At 46.5% G+C, this 14,644-nt stretch overlaps 1 protein-coding gene across 2 annotated transcripts in view; it reads left to right on the forward strand.

The window, feature by feature from the left end:
• The first annotated feature begins 1,353 nt into the window (after positions 1-1,353).
• Positions 1,354-14,644, forward strand: part of LOC147898422 (2-oxoglutarate (2OG) and Fe(II)-dependent oxygenase superfamily protein) — a 55,388-nt gene continuing 42,097 nt past the window's right edge. Inside the window, exons 1-10 of one of the 2 annotated variants that reach the window (XM_087379372.1) lie at positions 1,354-1,483; positions 1,610-1,687; positions 1,808-1,891; positions 1,979-2,158; positions 2,338-2,406; positions 2,566-2,692; positions 6,104-6,176; positions 6,340-6,456; positions 13,736-13,855; positions 14,035-14,053. In XM_087379372.1, the coding sequence (XP_087235498.1) occupies positions 1,397-1,483; positions 1,610-1,687; positions 1,808-1,891; positions 1,979-2,158; positions 2,338-2,406; positions 2,566-2,692; positions 6,104-6,176; positions 6,340-6,456; positions 13,736-13,855; positions 14,035-14,053 (954 nt within the window). In that variant the 5' untranslated portion in view covers positions 1,354-1,396. The remainder of the gene's footprint in view (positions 1,484-1,609; positions 1,688-1,807; positions 1,892-1,978; positions 2,159-2,337; positions 2,407-2,565; positions 2,693-6,103; positions 6,177-6,339; positions 6,457-13,735; positions 13,856-14,034; positions 14,054-14,644) is intronic. The other variant, XM_087379373.1, reaches the window with a different exon arrangement.

Here is a 14,644-nt window from a genome sequence, read left to right on the forward strand (position 1 = left end):
ACTAGCTACATGTGCACCTATCAATGCTACTGCCTCCTACATGTGAGTGCTCTTATATGTGATTTACATAGCATATTTCATCTGATACAAAAAGATACCAATCGCACAAAAAAAGCCCATCAATGGCAAGACACCCTCTTTAGGGAATTTCATTTTCTAACACTATCTTCACTGCTAACTTTCTTAGGAGCAACTTGGGCTCAACAAAGACTACACATATATGGTCATGTTTAGATGCAAATTTAGTTTCACTTTTGAGATCTAGTCTATGTTATTTTCAAATATCTTAAAAGGCACTCAAATTTTAATTATATTGGTCATGAGTACTAGAACTATGCATAATTAATTCATAATTGTTTTGCAACATAGGTCCAATGATTCCATAAAATAAAGCTATAACTCAAAATAATTAAAAATATATAATAGAGCATGCTAGCCCTTGGGTCCACCACTAGTAGATTTTGTGATGTTGATAATGTATGTGGACATAAGAGAATATCAATTTAAGGATACCATTCACGATAAGTTATTATTAAGTGTCCTAGTCTAGCAAGAAGAAAGCAAGCATGCCATTATCCATAGTAGAGACCTAGCACATTTCACTTGCACAATGTATGCTTGAAGCCATGTAACTAACATGGATGTGCAGGGTCTTGGAACAATTAAAGAAATATCCACAATCTTATTTTTTGGCGATTAGAGTGCCATTGCATTGGCTAAGAACCCCAAGGACCATGACACACTAAGGTAGATAAATAACTCCTAGAACTTTGTTTGCCATTGAGGGAAATAAGGAACCATTGAGCCAATTGGGCCTATTCTCGCGTGAGGGCGTGATTGCAAATCAGATTACAGCCCGGCTTCTGGTTGGTTTATTGATGCTAGCTGTTTTTTTGGTTCATGTGCAAGACTTTGCAAGCAAATTTTCTACTGCCATTCATACTCTTTAGCTCTGAAATATGACGTGTCAGCTTGCAAACGTTGGTTTTTTTTGAGCCTCTCCTTCGAAGGATGGGTCCCGTGAGAAAGCCACATTTTTAATGGAATGTAATCATTACAAAAATAACCCAATGTGTGAATGTCTTAACTAATAACCAAACTCGGGAAAATTGCAAACCGAAAGTATTTGGTGAGAAGACTCTAAGGAGGCACCTAGCATAAACACTTATTTATTTATTTATTTTTTTTGAGTTATAGTGAAATAAGTGCCAAGAGCGTCTCCATAAGGGGTGACCAAGATAGAATCCTCAACTGCACCTATATTTATATAGATAGAATTCTTAACTGTTGAACATGTTAGCAATAGTGAAATCCATGTATGTTCAAAGAAGAGGAAAGGTGCACTCGTAACATCTTATTTGCAATCTTCTATCACACTTCACGCTGAAGCCTAATCATGGAAGGTTGGACGGTGCCTCGACTGCAAGAATGCCCTTCGCCTCAGCATTTTGCCTCTCACATCGAGGCACGCAACATGCCATTGGTAACAACTCCTTGCTCCCTTGCATGATTTATAGAGATTAAAGGTCTGGAGAACTTATTCGTTGTGGCAATTACACGTTATATGCTTCTTCTCGCCGGGGGGCGGGGGCGGGGATTGCTATGCCAGGTTTTTGAAGGCTGTGTCAAAAATTGGATCGCTTATACCACATGGCGTCCTGATGATGGGGGGCTTCAATACCTTAAGGTTCGTACACGGTGCAGTGAAATTTCTGCACGTTTTAGCAACATTTTATTTGAATGAAACTGACTGGAGCTGAAGTCGTTGTGATTGTGACCATTTTTTTTTTTTGAAAAAATAATTTAGAGTGTTGCAAGTGATGCGACTGTGCAAGGGATGGTTTCTACGTCTGGTTCCAACTTCTATGGAGACATCAGGAGCCACGAACGGGTTAGGAAAGGATCTCATTTCAACTTTGCCAATTTTGCAGCTCTCTTTACAATGCTGAATATTCTGATATAGCTATCAATCTTCCAGGTATCTATCTCGTTTGGAGGTTTTCTTGATTTCGCGTCCCAACCACGCCATGGTGCAGGCACAGAGCTGCGGAGACAAATGAAAGATGATAGACTTTTAGATGGTGAAGGCATGAATGAGTCCTTTACAAATAATCCTGAAAGCCACATTCCTTCAGGATCTCAGTTATATCTAGCGCAGGTCTAGCAGTTGGCTTCCACATTCCTTCAGGATCTCAGTTATATCTAGCGCAGGTCTAGCAGTTGGCTTCTGAGATGTAAATTGGATTGTGCCTTATGTTGATCCATGCTGTTCTTAGAAGGTAATGTTGATAGAGCGTCTTGTTACTGAGATGTTTTGAGAAATGGATGCCTGTTCAGGTTCCAGTCTATGACAAAGAGCACCAAGAGCGATGTCCTTTGAAAGCGCTGATGAACGACATTTCAGTGGTCGGGATTGCTACCTACTTTTGAGAAGAATTGTAGTCCACATCTCATCTCAATAATATATAACCATGAAATGCAGCTCAAAGAAAATCAAGGATGTTGCAGATGTGTGATATGGTTCTGTTTATTACACAAAGTCCTGACCTGTTTTTCCTTTGGCAGCCTAGCTTTTTGGAATTCAGTACCGTGTCCAATATAAATCTGTGGATGAGCGCAAGTTCATCCAAGTCAAGCACACACTATGATCCATTTCACAACATTTTGTGTGTGGTCGCTGGACGTAAACAAGGTATGCTATCTGCAGATGTAAGGAGGGCTTAACAATGTATCTTTAGTGACTGTCTTATGTGTTCTAGTAAAAAGGGTCATTGTGGCATATTGTAGTGTTAATGCATTTTAAAGAATATTCCCCCCCTCCTCCTCTCTCTATCTCTCTCTCCTACTTTTTCTTCTTCTTCTTCTTCTTCTTTTCTCTCTCTCTCTCTCTCTCTCACACACACACACACACACACACACACACACACACTCACTCACTTGTTTTCAACTTCTTCTTCTCTTTAATATCTCTCTACTCTTCGACTTGGGAAGACAAACTACTAGAGTGACGTGTTAGAAAACATGGACGGAGGTTGCTTATTCTAGCCAACACTCCCGCAGCAGAAGAGTTGCCCAAAAATCACATAGTGCTAACTCAATCTCACTCCTTTTCCTTATTTGTGCACACCAGTGATCATAGCTAGATGCAGATAGTTAATGAACCATGCACATGAGAATAGAGGCACAAAACCTTGTACAAATGTGTGCACAGTGTGCCACCATCTAGCAGATAAGGTACTGCCTAGATATGACCCTTGGCACCACGAAATTGTTCTTCTACCTCCTCCTCGCACCTTCAAAACTCCATCAGCCTGTGTGCTCTCCAAGGGCTTAACTGGGCTGAGTAGATGCCCTTCAAACAGACCTTCTTGCTGCTTCGGCAGACAGCCAAAGGTGAGGTAATGTTTGTACTCTGATCCTTGACCTCCTCACTGCTAAGGCTTTGATGAGTGGCTCTCTGGATCTCCCTGCTGCTTCAAACAGAGGCATCAAAGACTCCTCAACTGAATGGGGAACTGCCCATCCAGGGGCCCTTTTCATAGGGCTGGTATGCTCCCAAGAACTGGTCGGCTGGTTTGCTGATCTGGCCAACTGGCGCCTTCAAAACTCCATCAGCCTGTGTGCTCTCCCAAGGGCTTAACTGGGCTGAGTAGATGCCCTTCAAACAGACCTTCTTGCTGCTTCGGCAGACAGCCAAAGGTGAGGTAATGTTTGTACTCTGATCCTTGACCTCCTCACTGCTAAGGCTTTGATGAGTGGCTCTCTGGATCTCCCTGCTGCTTCAAACAGAGGCATCAAAGACTCCTCAACTGAATGGGGAACTGACAATCCAGGGGCCCTTTTCATAGGGCTGGTATGCCTCCATGAACTGGTCGGCTGGTCGGCTGATCTGGCCAACTAGCCAGGTTATAGCCAGACAGCTGACCACAGACCAGGCCTGATGTGGCCCGTGATCTGACCCGACCTGGCGGACTACTGACTGTAGTCTGTCCATCAAAGCCATTGGCGGCCTCTATCCTCAGCCAATCGGCAGCATTGGTCCTGCGAGCACTGTGGATCAGTAGAGGGACACGACATGATACTGCTGACCGAGGGATGCAGAGTCCATACACGACATGCAGAGTGACCAGGGCACGCACCATCGAGGTTCGACCTATCTCCGCCTTGTTAGAAAAGTGACCTCTCACACAGAGGGATCCTGCAGCGGAAGAGTGATAGTTAGCCTAGGAATTACACACGGAAGTGTTTCTCACTATGGAATCAATGCTTCATCAAGTGTGTGTACTTCACAACATTCATGTGTATGTGCAGACTAGAAAATAGACAGTTCTCAGAGACAAAGCTAGAAGCAACACTTTATAAACTGGACAAGATACAATACCAGAAGTTCTCCTCCTAAATTCCTAGCACCTCTAGATCTCTGAGCCCGCGTGCTCCACTGAGCATATGTAGACTCTCTGTCTAAGGGATCCCTCCACCTCGCTGTTTGGAACCTCAGCCTAGGTGGGCACCTCCCTCAAGCTTAGTCTGCTGCTCTCCAGCCCTCTTCTGTCCTCCTGGATGAGGCCCAGATGATGCTGATCTGCTGCTCCTTGGAAGGCTGCTCTAGGTGATACAAAATGAGGTCTCCTTTTATAGGGCAAGGCAGCCCTCAAAACAACCGACCAGCAAGGGGCGGAACTGGCTGACTTTCTGCCCCCCACCCCCCAGCTGAATTATGGTCCACAAAACTAGGGCCTTTTGGTTCACACTTCAATGTAGGGTCCCAGCCTGATGGTCTGCCCAACCCAGGCCTGGCTCCCACAAGCCCAACCAGTCTTGTACTGGCCGACCCATGCTGCTCCCTGCCCCCGCCATCTTCTGCCAGGCCTGTTGCAGGCCCTTAACTTGCCCACAGACCAGCTCAACCCAGGTGCCTCTGGACTGGGATACCCTCCTACCTGCTGCTCCAGATCCGCCTTCTTCCAGGCCAGATCCATGCCTTGAATGCCTCACCATCTGCATTGTTCCTGGTGTCATCTGTTGCAGCCTTCATCTCCTGCGCAATCAGGTCCTCTCCTCATGTGGACAGCCTCTGGATTTACCTCTGCCAGATCTGCCCTCCAAGAAGCTCTTATATTGCCAGGTATGTCTTCAGATGTGCTGCTCACATGACAGCCATCATGCTGTCCATGTGGCAGCCCTTTCTTTCCTTTCTTTTCTCTGGGCAAATGCCCTAGGTCTCCCTCCCCATGCTCTTTTCATTTCGGAGCTTACAAACGGGGAGGTGACCTATCCATTTCCAACATGCCCTCCTTAGAGGTGATCGCCCGAGACACGGGGACCCTTGACATAGCCCACTGGATACAGAGGTCGAGGAGACCACGCCCTCCGCCACAGCGTGAGACAGCTCGACAGACGCATATTCAGGAGATCTTTGCAGCCCATTGGAGAGCTACTACGGTGCCGGGTTTCGGTTTCCAATTAAGTGCCGGACTCTCAGCTCCAGTTTTGTATAATGTTTCTGAGTTTTGAGATCTATAGCTATAGCTTAGACTATCATAGCACTCAGCAAGGGCCCTAGCGCACCCTTTTTCCTCAGCTCTCTGAGGCTTGTATGAGTTTCCACTTCTATTTGGTGTACTTTGTCCCATCGCCCGGCAAGGCCTTCCGCGGACGTTAATATATCTTTTTTTTTCTTTCTTTTCTCAGACATCAGTTTTTGAAGTGGCCACACGCCTTAGCTTTTATTGTATCTGTTTTTTCTTCAACCTGGTCTTTTAGAGCCATTAATAAACTCTCTCTCTCTCTCTCTCTCTCTCTCTCTCTCTCTCTCTCATGCTTCGTCGAGCGTACACACGTGCACGTGCATGTACGCACTTACAGACCCAGACCCACTCGCAATCCTTCACCCCCACCCTCTCTCCCTCTCTCTCGCCCCCCCCCCTCGCCCCCGCCCTCGCACCCCCTTCTTCTTCTTCCTCTTCTTTCATCGCTTTCACTCTCTCTTTATTATTGTTTCTTTTCTTTTTACTTCATTAAAAAAATTACATTTGTAGAGCTGGATATATTATATTAGAGATGGGTTCTGTCAGTGAAACTAACAAGATACATGGTTGTGCAGTAAAATTGTGGCCTCCTTCAGCAACCCCTTTGTTATATCCATTCCCTGTCTACGGAGAAGCTTCAAATCACAGGTAATATGGAATCTCCATAGCTAAGATATGCATACGTTATGTTCCGTTAGCCTCTTTGCATTTGCATCTACTTCTTTGATTCGTTTGATCTTCCAACTAGACATTCGCATTTGCTTCTTTGATTTGTTTCATTTTCCAACGAGGCATCTAATGTCATCTTCAGTGCAGTTGATTTTGTGAAACCAGATCCTGAGAGGCATCCGCGTTTTAAACATGCTTCAAACAGCTGTCAACTGGTCGTCTTGCAGTCAGGCGATGCCCTCTTCATACCTGAAGGCTGGTAGAATTGCCATATCTTTTTTAGTAAAGTGTAGTTTCTTGGTGGTATCTGTCTCAAAGCATCAACACTCGGGCACATTTTGAGTTTTTTACATTAGATGTTCGGTATAAGAGAGACACAGCCTTAGATTGTTGTGTTCTTTATTTTTTTCCTTGTGCTGTCTGCCTTTAGTGTGGTTTCCTGTTGCCATCTACCTTATATGGTCACCAGTAGTGCACATTTGTAGGTTTCTGTCTTAGTGTTTGGTCTAGGCAAAAAGAGAAAGAATGCCTTGGGATTGTAACGAAGCTTGCTTCTTCTGGCACTTTATTTTTTCCCCTTTCTATCAAGTAAACGACATGGACGGCAGTAGAACAGACAGTCAAAAGGTTCAATTTTTAATATCACAACTACGAGACACAAGGACTAAACTTGATTGCACATAGAATCACTCATTTTGTTGAGGTCCTTGTATTCAATGCACATCCTGTAGGATCCATCTTTTTTCTTCACACGGACAGGTGAGGCAAAGGGGGACTGGCTATGAGTAATAAAATCTCTATCCAGTAGCTCCTTCACCTGCCTAGCCACCTCCTTCCTCTCCACTCTTGATGGGGTGGATCAGCAAACACGTGTGAATATTGCTGTAACAGCTCTTTCATCTCTTGGTCCACAACGAAGAACTCCTTTGTGTCCTCAGACGGAGAGTTGGGCATTGGGGAAGAAATGACAGCCAACTTAGGTACCTCATAGTCCTTCAAAAATATATCCTTACCCTTATAGAAGAATCTCATATAAATGTGGTTGAATTCCATGGTAATCTCACCAAGTGCTCTCAGCCATTCACAGCCTAGAACAATGTCTATAGGCCCCATATCCCATGAAAGGTATAATCTGGTGACAGCCGTATTTGGGTGGCCTGACAGCTGTACCTACTGACAGTATGCTCCCCGTTAGCCACTTGTACATGCAAGCCATGATTTATCTCTGTAAGATGCAACCTGACTGCTTGGACAGACTTAAAATTTATGAAGTTGTGGGTGCTCCCACTATCCACCAAGATATGGACAGGTCTGCCATTAACTGCCCCTTTTAGTCGGAGTGTTTGGGCAATTTGAGCTCCCATATTACCTCAGGAGAGATACTGTACAGCCCAAAGATTGCGTATCCAAAAACAGGTTATCATCATCCATGCATGAATTCCATCTGAATCTCTGCCAACGTCCATGCGACCATCAATAACCTCAATCCTCCATTGCTGGGGTATCCTTGGATACTTAGATTGACATTCACCATTAACCATGTTGTCACATGGCGAGGACCCACCAGGGTCAAATAGGAAGGAAGGTTCCCTTTTGGATCCATAGGTAGACTCCACATCAACCTGGTCTTCAACTTCACACTCATGGAACTCTGGCTCTGTTGTAGGTTCCTGTGGAAGGGGGTCAACTCAGTTTAGCTCCAAGAGCCTGCTACCTGAGTGTACATAAAAAACCAAGGCATCCTCTTGTGGTCCAAGAAAATGACCTGAAGAGGAATACCTATCATCAAGAAAGCCCCCATCCATGGTGAACAAGCCATAGTTCTGTCATCTGTAACCACCCAATCATTGGGTAAGGCTGCATCTATCTGAAGTATCTGCTCTGCACTTCCTGTGAGATGACTAACCAATTGCTCTTGACGATCTTTTGGAAGCCTTTTGAATATAGAGAAACGATAGGGTTTGCAGTGGAGCGATAAAAAATAGACGATACTCAGACACAACTGAAGAACGGAACTCAGAAAACATAGTGCCTGTCGGTAATATATACAAGAACCTCAAGCCGTCGTGTCTCAAGGACCGTGGCTGAGGCGAATCAAAAAGATGATTCCATGTAGAGAAACGGTAGAAAAGATAGCAGCAGAGGGAGCGAAACACAATCCTCTGTGTAGCTTGATGATGACGAAGATGATGAAGGGCTGGAGCTGCCCTAGGAAATGGCTGAAAACAGCATGCTCTGAGGAAGGAACCTTCAGGCTATCTGGAATAGCAACATGATGAAGAAAAGGAGCAGATCTGGAGGTCTAGGGCTAGATCTGGAGGAGAGGAATAGAGAGACAGAGGAGTTGGGGCAGAGGAGGCAGAGAATGAGTTGGGGCAGGCTTAATAGCCAGATCTGGAGCAGGAGGGGCTGCAGCAAAGGATGGAGGAAGTGAGGAGCAGCTGCAGGTCCTGTCGCTGAGAGTGAGGGGGTAGGGAGTCTTTTATAGGCCTGACCTAGGAGGTCGGCCAGCTGGTCGGTCAGTTCCTAGGTCGGTGGGCTAGCCAGCTGGTCGGCCAGTTCTGGTCGGTCAGTTATGGTCGGCCATTTTTTGGCCTTTCTGGCCACTTGTTTGGCCCTGCTGGCTGTCCTTTTGGCTGGCCTGTTTGGTGCCTTTTGTGCCTTTGGCTGGCCTTAATCCCCCTAAAATAGGGATTGCTGATAGCTGGTATGTTTGCCCCTAAATTGGGGATTGTAGTTGCTTAACACCCCCTCTCAATTGCCAATTTGGAGGGGCAGACATTGTGTGCTTGGAGCTTCGTGTAGAGATGTCGACGGTGGTGGTGGCTATCCTTGTGAAATGCCCAAGAGATGCAATGCAAAAATGCAGAGAAGGTCACAAGAGAAGTGCCCTTGCAAGGGAATTGTTCACTTCCTCAAGTGCCTGAGTTACACGTATGATCAGCAGAAGTAAGAACACTGTGAAGCTCGAGAGAATAAGCCACCCCCTCTCACCGCCGAAAGGTGGAGGAAAAAGAAAAGGTAAAGAACAAATATGTTGTAGCAGCACTGATAATCCAGAGATGGTGGGATTTTGCCAAAGGAAGAGGTCGTAGCTGAACAGTGAGCTAGTGTGTGCCCGAATTTTGGACCTCGGGAGAGAGGAGTCTATCCCCGCCTCCATGCATGTAGAAGATTCGAAACAATAGTCATCAAGACACATTTGAATAGAAAGGGTCCCACCGTGATCGCCATGTTAAGCAACTACAATCCCCAATTTAGGGGCAAACATACCAGCTATCAGCAATCCCTATTTTAGGGGCATTAAGGCCAGCCAAAGGCACAGAAGGCACCAAACAGGCCAGCCAAAAGGACAGCTAGCAGGGCCAAACAAGTGGCTAGAAAGGCCAAAAAATGGTCGACCAGAACCTGCCGACTAGAAATGGCCGCCCAGAACTGGCCGACCAGCTGGCCAGCCCATCGGCCTAGGAACTGACCGACCAGCTGGCCGACCTCTTGGGTCAGGCCTATAAAAGACTCCCTACCCCCTCACTCTCAGCGACAAGACCTGCAGCTGCTCCTCACTTCCTCCATCCTTTGCTGCAGCCCCTCTTGCTCCAGATCTGGCTATTAAGCTTGCCCCAACTCATTCTCTGCCTCCTCTGCTCCAGTTCTGCCCCAACTCCTCTGTCTCTCTATTCCTCTCCTCCAGATCTAGCCCTGGACCTCCAGTTGCTGCACCATATCTGCTCCTTTTCTTCATCATGTTGCTATTCCAGATAGCCTGAAGGTTCCTTCCTCAGAGCATGCTGTTTTCAGCCATTTCCTAGGGCAGCTCCAACCCTTCATCATCTTCGTCATCATCGGGAGTAGAAGATGGAGTTTAGAAAGGGAGGGAGGGATGAGAGTAGAAGATGGAGGTAAGAAAGGGAGGGAGGGATGGGAGTAGAAGATGGAGTTCTCTCCCGTAGTGCGCAACGGAATGAAGAGGAAACTGATATGTTCATAGGAGTGATGCTCCCCGTACCTATGGCCTCCATGAAGAAGCAGGATCTTTAGATCACCAGAGATCTGGGGTCTTTAGATCACCATGGCTCTGATACCATATAGAGAAACGATAGGGTTTGGAGTGGAGCGATAAAAAATAGACGATACTCAGACACAACTGAAGAACGGAACTCAGAAAACATAGTGCCTGTTGGTAATATGAAAAACTGAATACAAGAACCTCAAGCCGTCGTGTCTGAAGGACCGTGGCCGAGGCGAATCAGAAAGATGATTCCATGTAGAGAAACGGTAGAAAAGATAGCAGCAGAGGGAGTGAAACGCAGTCCTCCGTGTAGCTCGATGATGACGAAGATGATGAAGGGCTGGAGCTGCCCTAGGAAATGGCTGAAAACAGCATGCTCTGAGGAAGGAACCTTCAGGCTATTTGGAATAGCAACATGATGAAGAAAAGGAGCAGATCTGGAGCAGCAGCTGGAGGTCCAGGGCTAGATCTGGAGGAGAGGAATAGAGAGACAGAGGAGTTGGGGCAGAACTGGAGCAGAGGAGGCAGAGAATGAGTAAGTGACTGTGATTGAGTGTGAAAGCATCATCAAATCAAGCACATCTCTGCCACTGATATTGAAGAGCAATGCATCCTAAGCTGCCCTTTCCAGCCAAGGAGTGGATGCCACCCTCTCTGCCTAGTGCCAGAAATAACCCCTCAATGGGGGAAGACCTCCCGCTCAATGAGCGAGGGAGGGAGCCAAGTGGAGGAAATTCACAGGGCAAAGAAACTGTCCATCTGAGGAAGGAGATACCTTGTCAATAGGAACCTTAACCACCGTCTCACCAAAGGTGGAAGGCACAAAGTCCTTCGGGAAGTTCGTGAGATCTGCCAGGGCTGCGAACGAGTTCGTGTGAACCTAACTTGTCATAGGGGTGAGAAGAATCCCTTCAGAGGGAAGTGGATCAATTGTGTACACAACCCCTTTCCCTGTATCCAAGAGGGGAGCTGAGGGAAGGGGCTGCTTAAAAATGGCATGATCTTGTAAACCTGCGGGGGCCTCTCTAGCCAGAGAAGTATCATCAAGTGCCTGGCCAAGGGGAGGGGCTACCATTGAGCCAAGGGGAGAGGCTGTAGCCACGGCTGCAACCGAAGCACTCGCGTCCTGAACCAAGTGAGAAACCAGAACGGGAATATCCAAAGCTTCAGAAGATATGACGTTCTAGACGATGGCCTCTTGATTTGAAGAGTGTGAAGGCCGCACACGAACTGGAACCCATCTAGGGACAGCAGGTGGAGGGCACTTTGTCGAGGAAGAGCACTCTAACGTGAAGGAGCTGCACCAACACCCTGTCAAGGTCGAGGAGGCAGTGCCGGAACTGTACCAACACCTTGGTGAGGTCGAGGAGGGGGTGCTGGAACCGTACCACCCCCCTGTCAAGGTCTAGGGTGTTAGAAAGTCACTGCCCCACCTGTGAGCCCCCGATTTGAGGGGACAAGAGGGCAGAAGACTATAGGAGGGTAGGGGAAGAAAAGGGCATAGCACCCACCTGGCTGGAACCTGTGCAGCAAGAGGTGATGGCGTGGCATTCTAGGCGTCTCCTGGAGCAGCAAAAGCCAGGACATGCGTACTGAATCAGCAGCCCATGTGCTGGGCACATGGGCCTTTATATAGGCCTGGCCCAAGCCGGCCAGAACAGCCTACAAGAGGCCGACCAGCCTGGTCGGTGCTGCAGCAGGGGGCCGACCCCCTGCTGGTTGGTTTTCACAGCCCAGCAATGGGCCTATAAAGCCCCCACTCCCCCCCTCATTCCTTATCACCTGCACAGACAAGCCTTGCACAGGCAAGCGTACAGGGAGAGGAGTAGACTCAGGATGTGGGACAGCATTTGTTGGCTGTTTTGTATGCGCATCTCTTGAGCTTTTGTCAGCCCACTATTGTGGAGGAATATATGAGAGTTTTGCAACATGGTATTAGAGCAGGGTTTCCAGCTCACTCCAATCAACACTCAGGTTTGCTGCGTGGTCAAGTTCTCTACTGCAAATTCATTTTTCAGTTTGATGTTCACTATTACAGCAAGGATGGAGGACAAGGTTTCTACTGTTGTCTCTTCAGCCCCTTCTCTTCCTTCCTCCTCCTCCAGATTTCTCTCATTCACCATCCCAAACTTCGGAGAGCAAGAGAAACTAGACGGGTTGAACTACCCGATCTGGAAGGTGAAGATCTGGAGCCATTTAGTGGCTCAGAAGTTGTGGAAGTTGACAACCAGGGTGGAGGCAAAGCCGGAAGATATGCTGGACAGCAAGGGGAAGATTCTCATTCCAAGGACATAGGACCAAGCTTCTCGCCTTCGAGGAGGTTGGCCCTTTACTATTGCAGGAAGAGGCTCGGTAAAAGCTATTTACCCAATCAGATGAGAAGGCTCTCGTGGCAAGGGACAAGTCCGGCAAGGGTAAGGTCAAAGACTCCAAGAACAACAACAAGACTGAGGATGCAAGACAAGGAAGTCGTGATGGAAGAGGGCTTTGTGAAGGCGGGCAGCAACTAAGGTGAATAACCAGCAAATAAATCGGCTGGTCTAGGGCTCTGAAATGCAACGGCAGACTCCATGTGTGCAAGGCGGCATATATAGGTGCTCGTGTAGGCGTTACAGCAGCTGGTCGATGGCTTTGGGTGCTCCAAAATGTAGAACCATATCAAAACACTGCACTTGTAGACATTGGAGCTGCTCGGAGGTGGCTTCAAACAGTTCAAAGTGCTGGAAAAATAGCTCAGAGGTAGTCGGCTATGCAACAGCAACACCAAAACACTGATTTCCAGCGATGGAAGGCTCCTTGTAGGCGACTATTCTTTGCATCAGCTCTAAAACAGTTCAAATGGAGGCGGCAGCAAGTGGAGGCTCAAAGCAGTACCAAAATTGGGGCAAACCTGGTGCAAACGAATGGAAGGGGAAGGCGACTAGGAGACAGATTTAGGGTTTGGGCAGATGACATGGCAGGACAGGTTAGGGCAGGGTCGACCTGTTCTGATACCATGTTAGAAACATGGTGTTGAGGAAGAGAGAGAGAAGGTAGGCTAGGGTGAGAGGTAGTGATACTCAAATGAAGACATAATGGAAATGACAAACTACTCACATGACCAAAAGAGCTTGCGGCTTTCATTCATTGATGTGACATGAGAAGTACAAACCTTTATAGAATAGGCGCACACACCTATAGTACCAAATGTATATGGGATAACTCCCAAGGTGACATGTGGCACCCACACATAGAACTACTACTAGAACTCCTAGTAAAACACACCAAAACACTCTTTGGCTATGATTTCTCCAACACGGTTTAGATAGTAGCACTAACAGGCTGGAGTCCACCTTTGTTTTTTGCCTCTTTTGACCTAACCTCTAACCTTGGAACTGAAGCAATCATCTTCTTTTTAATGCTGCTCTGAGAGGCTATATTATCCTTCTGATTTCTGTGGATGGAGGGTGAAAAAGGACAGACTTAAGAGGCAATTGAACATGTCTTACTAAATGATAGTGTCTGTTTGTCTTTGGACCCTACTATGCAGGTACCATCAAGTTGACAGTGATAGTCTCACAATAGCTGTCAATATATGGTGGCCTTCTGCTGTAGCCTTGGCAATGAATTCACATATGGATGGGTACTATCTGCGTCGGATTGTCAGCAGGTAATGCCAATGTGGGAACAGGGTGCTTGAGATAAATTTTATGTACTGGCTTGAGATAAATATTATGTACTGGCTTATACCTTGTAAAAGCACTGATATAAATTTTTTGTTTTAAAAGTACAAGGGATTAATCCAATTCTTTGTCTCTGCATAATGTTGCTGGTTGCACTTCACGTCAGCCTTCTGGATCATGAAAAGGTATGCTTTTTTATTCAGTGTTGCTTTATTCTTTCATAAATTCAAATCCAAGTTTGGGTGTTCCTCCAGACTCATTCCTTCAGATGTAGAGCCTCATAATCTCAGATAGGGCAGTCAGTAGTACATTGACAATAAGTATATCCATATTGGTACACGACTCACATTTTTAAGAGGTTTGTATCCACATCCTCCAAGGCGTTGGATGCAGTTTTTTGTGTATATAGTGCCTTGTATCTTCTCAAGTCAGGCGATACTTAAGTCATTTTGCACTAGCACCTTTTGTAGTGTCTTCTAGTTTAGATCTTAACAGCGCTAGACTAATGGGTGTCATATATCGACATTGCGATTGATGCAAGTTTTTGAGCATCATATACATTTTTTTGCCATTGAGAATCCTTTTTTCTTCATAGAAAGATCTGTGCAAATCATTGTCCTCTATCCTTAGCCCAAAAGGTGTACCTCCTTATCCCAAAAGGTGCTGTCCTACTACCTCCGTAGCACTTTTAGATCCCTAAGCCTGCTCCTCCTCGAGTTTCTGTAGACTTTAATCTCCATGCCTTAATCCCTGCACCTTGCTGCCCTGAATTTCAG

This window comes from Dipteris shenzhenensis, chromosome 9 (assembly GCF_047967505.1).
Source record: "Dipteris shenzhenensis isolate YYH24624 ecotype China chromosome 9, Dip_SZ_1.0, whole genome shotgun sequence".
In the NCBI taxonomy this organism is placed as follows: Eukaryota; Viridiplantae; Streptophyta; class Polypodiopsida; order Gleicheniales; family Dipteridaceae; genus Dipteris; species Dipteris shenzhenensis.